This window comes from Benincasa hispida, chromosome 12, assembly GCF_009727055.1.
Source record: "Benincasa hispida cultivar B227 chromosome 12, ASM972705v1, whole genome shotgun sequence".
In the NCBI taxonomy this organism is placed as follows: Eukaryota; Viridiplantae; Streptophyta; class Magnoliopsida; order Cucurbitales; family Cucurbitaceae; genus Benincasa; species Benincasa hispida.
This window is the reverse complement of record NC_052360.1, coordinates 33397503-33406347: the sequence shown is the minus strand read 5'-3', so window position 1 is coordinate 33406347 and position 8845 is coordinate 33397503. Positions and strand designations below refer to the sequence as shown.

At 31.4% G+C, this 8845-nt stretch overlaps 1 protein-coding gene across 1 annotated transcript; it reads left to right on the top strand.

Moving 5' to 3' along the window:
* Positions 1–3392: 3392 nt before the first annotated feature.
* On the top strand, positions 3393–5702 carry LOC120092550 (xanthoxin dehydrogenase). The gene is made up of 2 exons (XM_039050670.1): positions 3393–3548; positions 4743–5702. Exons 1-2 carry the CDS (start codon positions 3511–3513, stop codon positions 5545–5547), a joined length of 843 nt encoding a protein of 280 aa, XP_038906598.1. The 5' UTR covers positions 3393–3510; the 3' UTR covers positions 5548–5702.
* Positions 5703–8845: the final 3143 nt, after the last annotated feature.

Sequence of the window (8845 nt, the reverse complement as noted above, 5' to 3'; positions counted from 1 at the left end):
GGCGAGTTTGTAAGTTTTTCTTTCATAGGTCAATCTAAGGTCTCGAAAGATGTATGGCAATAAAGGTTGGGCTACCCATAAAAAAAGATCTTGGGTCATGGTTTTAATCATGTAAGTGTTACTGCTTTTGGTAATGAAATTTCCTTTTGTGATGCATGTCAGTTTGGTAAGTCTCATGCTCTTCCCTTTAAAAATTCAAATTTCCATGCACGAGAACCACTTGAGTTAGTAGCTTATGACCTCTGGGTACCTTCGCCCTTAGCTTCCATTTCTAGATATCTTTACTATATAAGTTTTGTAAATAGTCACACTAGACTAACATACATCTATCCACTCAAACAAAAAGGACAAATACTTCAAGTATTTATGCAATACAAAACATTAGTTGAAAACAAATTAGAAAAGAAAATCAAAACCTTACAAGCTGACTAGGGAAGAGAGTTAGGAGTTTCATAAACTTCCTAAAATAACGTGGGATAGAGTTTAGAATCCATGTCCACATAAAAGACAATAAAATGGTATAGTTGAGAAAAAATATAGAAATATAGTTGAAATAGGCCTAACCTTGCTTGCACAAGCCTCAATGCCATTGAGATATTTGTGGGAAGCCTTTGTTCCCATTGTATACCTTATAAATAGGCTCCCTACACCTGTTTTAGGTTTAATGTCACCATGGGAGAAGACTTTTGGGAGAAAACCATATTATAATCTTTTAAGGGTTTTCAGAAGTGCATGTTTTCCTTATCTTAGACCCTATCAAACACATAAGTTTCAATTTCATAGCACAAAATGTGTTTTCCTAGGCTATAGTGAAGCACGCAAAGGGTATAAGTGTCCCAACTCAAGTGGAAAAGTATATGTGTCTAGGTATATAGTCTTCAATGAACAAGATTTTTCCTTTAAAAATGGTGTCTTAACCAACTCACTTGTTAAACAGCAGTCCTACAACACAATTGTCTCTTGTGTTGCCTTTCCAATTCAAGAGGGTGAAACTTCCAGTACACAAAACCAAATGTAGCTTAAGTCATGTATCTCAATCACATACTGATGAGTTAGTCAATTGTCATTTTAAAAATGGTGTCTTCAATGAACAAGATTTTTCCTTTAAAAATGGTGTCTTAACCAACTCACTTGTTAAACAGCAATTCTACAACACAATCATCTCTTGTGTTGCCTTTCCAATTCAAGAGGGTGAAACCTCCAGTACACAAAACCAAATGTAGCTTAAGTCATGTATCTCAATCACATACTGATGAGTTAGTCAATTGTCATTTTAAACGCCATGTTTCAGCAGAGAGTCCACTTCCAATAGAACCAAATTCGGAGATTTTATCTCAACCAAATGATGAAGTAGAGAATCCTCCTACAAATCTTGACCACAATGTCTTGGTACCTAAACAAAGCTCCTAGATTTCACTACATTCAATGAAAATTCGTTCCAAAAGTGGTATTTTCAAACCAAAAACCTATAGTTATCTTTCTTACCATGTAGACATTTTTTATGATCAGGAACCAAGGACAGTGTGTGAGGCTCTACAATCAGTTAGAGATGGATGTTCTAAATAAGAACAACACTTGGACCTTAGTTCCTTACAACTCCAAGTTCTTGTTGGATGTAAATGGGTGTTTAAGATCAAAAGGAACACAGATGGGACTATACAAAAACACAAGAAATGACTTGTTGTAAAAGGTTAAGACTGTTGATCGTATAAAATCAAAATAAATTTTCAAATACTTATTATGAAAATAAATCGGCCACATAACGATGAAGAGATGGAGGTGTCAAAATTTAATCGAAAATTTATAGTACTCTAAGAGTAATATATTCACTTTATTTACATTAGAAATTCGTTTCAATAATCTTTTTATATTAGTGAATCTCATACTTTTTTTTTTTTTTTTCTTTTGATGAGTAATAAATAAAAGCAAAATAAAAAATAATCCATACTATTGTAATATCAAATTTTTTTCAATAAAATATGGAAATTTGTTTTGTAATTTCTTCATTATATTAGACATAAAACAACAATAATAACTGACCCAACTTCAAATCCAAAATCAACACTCCCAAGAAGAGCCACGTTAAATAGTTATAAAAGAAAACAAATTTCCACATTTTGCCTCATAACAAAATCCAAAAGTTGAAAATTTTTCTAATGCCTCGTTAATAGAGCCATCCTTACTGTATCTTAGACTATTAGTTTTAGTGCAGCTAAAAAAAATAAATAAATAAATACAACTTCTATTATTGTGCTTCTCCTCAGGAGGATAGATGGGGTGATGCAGGTGAGATCCAATGTAGATCCAACTTTCTATTCACTCGTGCGATCCGGACGATTCGGAAGGGACCACTTCGGCTCCTCTCTTCTCGAAAATCCATACATCCCTTATCAGTATATGGACAGTTATCTCTCGAGCACAGGTTTAGGTTCGGCCTCATTGGGAAAATAAAACAGAGCACCTAACAACGTATCTTCACAGATCAAGAACTACGAGATCGTCCCTTTCATTATGGGATGAGGGAGGGATCGTACCATTCGAGTCTTTTTTTTTTTTTCATGCTTTTCCCAAAGGTGTAATTATTATCAAAAAATTTATCACATAATAAGGTCACATTAATTTTAGTTTGCTCTAATTATATAGAAAAGGAAAAAATAGAAAAATATTTTGATACATCTTAGCTTACACTACTTTTATGTATCTCAGTCAATTGTCTGATTATAGTTTATCACGTAAAAAATCATTTATACTTCCTTTTTAAAATCATTTAAAAATTTTGTTGAGTGATTAAAGTGAAATACACAAAGATAGATGCATACTCAAATATTGTAAAAAAAAAATTATGACGCAACATAATGTAATTGAATAATTGAATGAACTATATAAAACGGGCATAACTTAAAATGCATCTAAAATTTTGCTTATTAAAAGAGCCCTATTGAGTGTACCATGGATTGCACTAATTTCAATCTAACCCAGTCCAATTATGTTGGAAAAGAAAAATCGAAAAAGATACTTGAGTATATCCGAGTTTACATTATTTTTGTACACGTCATCTAATCGTCTAATCATAATTTTTCAAGTAAGAAACTTTTTCTACTCCTTAAAAAAAAATTAAAATTTTGTTGTCATGAATGATTAGAGTAAAATATACAAAAATAAGTACATACCGAAGTATTGTTTAAAAAAAAAGTTCACATGAGAAATTATTTTTTTTATAATAATATGTAGGATAAAAGATGCAAATATTTAATCAGTACAAATTTAAGAGTAGTGGAAGAATTAAGCATATAAAAAACTTGTCATTAAAATATCCAATTAGGTGTGTCTCTGTGGAGACATCATAAGTCCAAATCATGTGCAAACTGTCGTTTCCTGCCATTTAGACAAACCGACAAACAAACACACATTTTTATTTTTATCACTTTCATTTCTCAGAAAAAACACATTCTCAAACTGAAGAAGAAGAAGAAGAAGAAGAAGAAAAAAGAAGAAAAAAACAGAGCATTAATGGCCACTCTTCAATCATCTTCTCTCATTACCCAAAGGTAATTTCCATATCCTTTCCTTATCTTTCTTCTTCTTTTTGTCTCTTTTGTTTGATTCATCTTTCTGGGTTTTCAAATCTGAACCTCTCTTATTATGGATCTGCCCTTTTCTACAAACCCAACCTTTAAAAGAGCTTCCTTTCTTTTGTTTTTGTTTCTTTAATTTCTGACCCTTTTTGGATTTTGAAGCTTTGATGTCAAATCCTTTTGATTTGCTTTTCAATTTCATTTCTTAGTTCCAAAAAGGGTTGATTTACTCTGTTGTTGATACAACTCAGTGCTTGTTTTTTATAGGTTTATTTATAGATTTTATTTGGTTCATGGTTGCTCTTTTTAAGTAATTTTGGTTCTTTTAGAGTAGATAATCATGTTTTAAAAGACAATTATTTAAAAAAAAAAAAAATTGATTATAGGATGTTCCTGGAATGTTTTGAATCATGGCAGTGGGAGAAATTAACTAAAAATAGAATCTTTATCAAACTAACTTTTCAAATATTCTGTTGAAATTTAATTTTCTAACATTTTTCTTAATTTGTATGACTACTGAACATTTGTGAATAACAATCCAAGAAAGCAAAAGAAATATCATATAATTAAATTTTCCATAACCATAAACTTAAGTTGATTACACTAGGAGATGATCATTGTGTTCAAACTTGTGTCATGTCATTAGTATTAGTTTTTCGGTTCAATAGTGAGTTGGCGATATGAAAATTGATTTCTGTTCTTAAAACTTGCTTAGTTTGTTAATTGTACCAAATAAAATGAACTTCTAGCTGTTTGCTGGATTTGGAACCCCCAATTGTTTTGCTAGCTTATGCTCATTCCACACCTGCAAAAGCAGAACTAGACGAAGTATTTTAACACTACGGTTGGCTTTCGAATCCCGAATGGCGAACGGAGTCGATTGTATCGTATAAAATGACGAAAAGAAAAGAAAAGAATGGTCGCTTTACTGTAAATTTTTTTACCAAGATCAGTTTGCACCATGATAAAGGTCTTGATTGAAGGATAAACAAAGGATTTCTCAGCAAATTCTTGATGGAAATGAGGTCGCTATGCGTTGTTACATTCGATTGTCAGTTAGCTTTTCATTCGTTATGATCGTAACCATAGATAATCTCTCTTTAGATTTGGTATAGGAATGTGGAAGTGTTTGAATACGAACTCTTGATTGATTCTTCCCATTTTCAGGTTATTAGGGAAAGTGGCATTAGTCACTGGTGGAGCCTCTGGCATTGGAGAGGCCATTGTGCGCCTCTTCCACAGACATGGTGCAAAGGTTTGTTTCGTCGATGTGCAGGACGAGCCCGGTTATCGTCTCCATGAAAACCTCGGTGGCGACAAAGACTCGAACACTTATTATTCTCATTGTGATGTCACTGTGGAAGAGGATATTCGTCGTGCAGTCGACTTGACAGTAAGTAAATTCGGTACACTTGACATAATGGTGAACAATGCTGGGATCTCGGGCACCCCCTCGTCCGATATTCGCAATGTCGATGTATCGGAGTTCGAGAGGGTGTTTGATATAAATGTGAAGGCAGTTTTCATGGGAATGAAGTATGCTGCTAGTGTAATGATTCCGCGCAAGCAAGGATCGATCATATCACTCGGCAGCGTTGGTAGCGTCATAGGAGGAATAGGGCCCCATCATTACGTAGGTTCGAAGCATGCCGTATTGGGGCTTACGAGGAGTGTTGCAGCCGAGCTTGGACAACATGGAATTCGTGTAAATTGTGTCTCTCCTTACGGGGTTCCAACGGGATTGTCTGTAGCTCACTTGCCTGAAGAGGAGAGAACTGAGGATGTGTTTACAGATTTTCGTGAGTTTGCTAAAAAGAATGCTAATTTGCAGGGAGTAGAACTTGAGGTTGAAGATGTTGCCAATGCTGTCTTGTTCTTGGCTAGCGACGAGGCTCGATACATCAGCGGAGACAATCTCCTTGTTGATGGTGGCTTCACTCGTGTAAATCACTCGCTTCGTGTTTTCAAATGATCAACGTAGTCTTTAGAAGGAATGAGTTTATATCGTATATGGTGACTACAAACCTAAGATTTATGATTCTATATGTTATTTAATAAAAATATCCATTATGTTTATATATTGAATGTTATAAGCTTATATTAATATTTTTAACACATTCTTTGGTATACTTTTCTCTATATATATTTTATTTTCCTTATTTGTCCTTCTCTTGTTTGTAGTTTGTCAAATTAAAATTTAGATTTTTCATGTTGTTATCAAAATCATGTCATCTTGTGATCAAATATGAATGAGTTGAACTTCATATTTTTAACAATTGTATTATGCATGTGTTATTCATGCTCCTGTTTCGTAATCATTTAGTTTTTTATTTTTGTTTTTTTAAAATTAATCCTATTTCATTCACATTTTCTTATAACGATTTGCATATTTCTTAAATATAATGATTGAATTCTTAGTCCAATTTTAAAAATAAAAACAACTTTTTGAAAGAAACTTTTTTTAATTCTCAAAATTTGACTTGATTTTTTAAATCTTTGATGAAAAGTAGAAAACAAATGAAGAATTTTGGAGGTAAGCGTAGTGTCTATAAGTTTAATTTTCAAAAATAAAAAAAATAAAAAAATAATATAGTTATCAAAAATAAAAAAAATTTATTAAACGGAATTTTAGTGATCAGTTATTAATTCTAGTGATGAATTGTTTAGTATACGTAACATAACGGTCATATATTTGCATTAGGAAATTAAATTATTATATTGCATTTATATAGTTATTTTATTTCATAGCTATTACTTTTTATTATTAGTTTTTTCATTTGATTTTTTAGGAGACATACAAGAAAACAAAACAAAATCATGGAACAAAGCATATATCCCATGTGAATGTCATTTGAGCGATGAGCCTAAGAGGACAAAATTCTATCTAAATTTGTAAGGAAGTGTTGGCAGCCACGTGTGTAGTTATGAGGACTTAAAAGTTGTGGGACCCAAGGTAAGAAGTTGATAAATTGTAGAGTTTATGTTTTTCTATTGCACGGTCTACGGCATGGGTCGGTTAAGGAAAATTGTCAGAAATAGTCCTCAAAGTTTTTCACCTTGCACAAAAATTTAATATTTTTCGAGATTTCTTAGTGGAATCCAGACCAAGATGAGACTGTGATAATTCTTATTTTTACGTAATTTTTCCTACATTTTATGTAATTTTAGATCCCCAAATCTTATTTTGATAAATCTTATTTCAATATCCATTTAAATCTGTTTTTTTATTTCTTTGTCTGATGAGATATGAACGGATATTGGAACATAGAATTCGAAAAGGATTACATACATAATAATTGAAAAGACTATGTTCGGGATTCCACCAAGAGAGTCAAAAAGCAACTAAATGTTTGTTTTCGTCTCGATATCGATTCTGACCGAGATACACCAAGATGAACAATTTAAAACACTCGGCCAAAAAAATGTGCTATTGATAAAAGATGAAAAACTTGTCTGACAATTACCATATGGTTAGCCACCCCATTTTTTTCTCATAAATATTGGTTTTGCTCATTTCAACTCTTATTCCTTGGACCAAACATGGTGATGTTGGTCGTGTAATAAAATCCAAACAATTTTAGAATCTACAATTTCCATATGCAAAGTGGCATGAGTTCCATATATGTAATGTCAGCCAATTGAATAGCTATGTTGTTACAGTGCACCAGCAAGCCCACATTTTTGTCAAGAAAATCGCCATATGTTTCATGTGAAAATTCCACCAACCTCCACTTTTTCATCTAGGAATGTAACAAAAAAATCAAAAACCCCACCAATTGAACGGATTCAAGTCAATCGATTAGTTTAGTTTAATTTTTTGGTATAAAATTTGACGTATTTATTTATATTTGGAAACTAAAAATTATTGGTTTGGTTCAATTTTTTATTAAAAGATCAATCGATACCAAACCGATGCTATATATATAATTTTGAATTTGGATGGACAATGTATCATTAATATGAACGATATATTGTAGTATTACTTTTATTTTTAGTATTTTAGTTATTATGGTGCATGTATGTTATTATTAAGAAGAAAAAAAAAAAAAAGACCTAATTATTATTATTTAAAAGGAAATAAACAAAAATACCCGATTAAAATCTACAAAAGAAATTGGCCAAATTTTAATTTGGAAAAAAATTGTCTAATTCAAAACAAATCTAAAATAAATTTTAAAATTTAAAATAAAATAAAATAAGAGGAGGAGGAACAATTGGACGGAAAATGAAAACCAATCCAATCAAAACTCAAATCATTAGTTCTGTCCTTCATTAGGCATTGGTTTGGTTCCCTATTTTATAAAATCAATCGGCTCAATTTCTTTTCAATTGCCTCTAAAATCGAGAAATTGGACTAACTCTTAATATAATGAAGGCCCTCATTCTTATATGTAGTAGCTTTATCTCTTTTTAATTTCTTAACCCTATCGAGAATTGAAAGGAGTAAATATGTTTTTGGACCATGAAATTTAAACTTCTTTTATTTGGGATGTCACAAATACGCCTTATCAAAAGTATAAAGGTCAAGTTTTAAGGTAGAGTAAGTAAATTACAAAATTAGTAATAAGTAAACTATCCTATATAAGATCTAATAGCAACATTAGAAGGGGTGAATATGGTTTTGTCTACTAATTTTAATTTTAAAATTCTAAACGTGACAACTAAATTTGAAATTTAATTTAAGAAAATTAAATAATACTAAACAACCTATTCTAATTAGTAACATATATCACAATTATGCGACTCGACAAAATAATCCTAACATGCAATCTAAAAATGAGAAATAAACTAAGTGCATAAGTGAAGAGTTTAGAGGAAAAAAGATATTGAATTTATAGTGGTTTGACAATGTAACTACGTCCACTCTCCAAGACTCTTTGGTTATTTTATTCTCTTGTAGGTGAGAACAAAACCTACACAACTTTTTTTCTTCATTCAGGCTAAACAGAAATTCGGATCCTTTTCACTTGTTCACGATCTAACCAATTGTTTTTTTCTCACAATCCAAGGTGTACCCACACCTTAATACAAAATTTCAATAATAAAATAAAATAAAATAAAAATCATCTGTAAGTATGTAAGATTCACAAGTTTTGCTCCACAATACTCTAATAATTTTTCTATAAACTAGTACACTTGTAAAAATTGAAAACAATGAAAAAATTTTGAGCTTTTGGGCACTTGAAGGATGGATCAAGGAAGGAATGAGGTTGCTCTAATTTTTTGAAAGATGGCTACAAGGATAGATGAATGATTAATTACAAAAATAA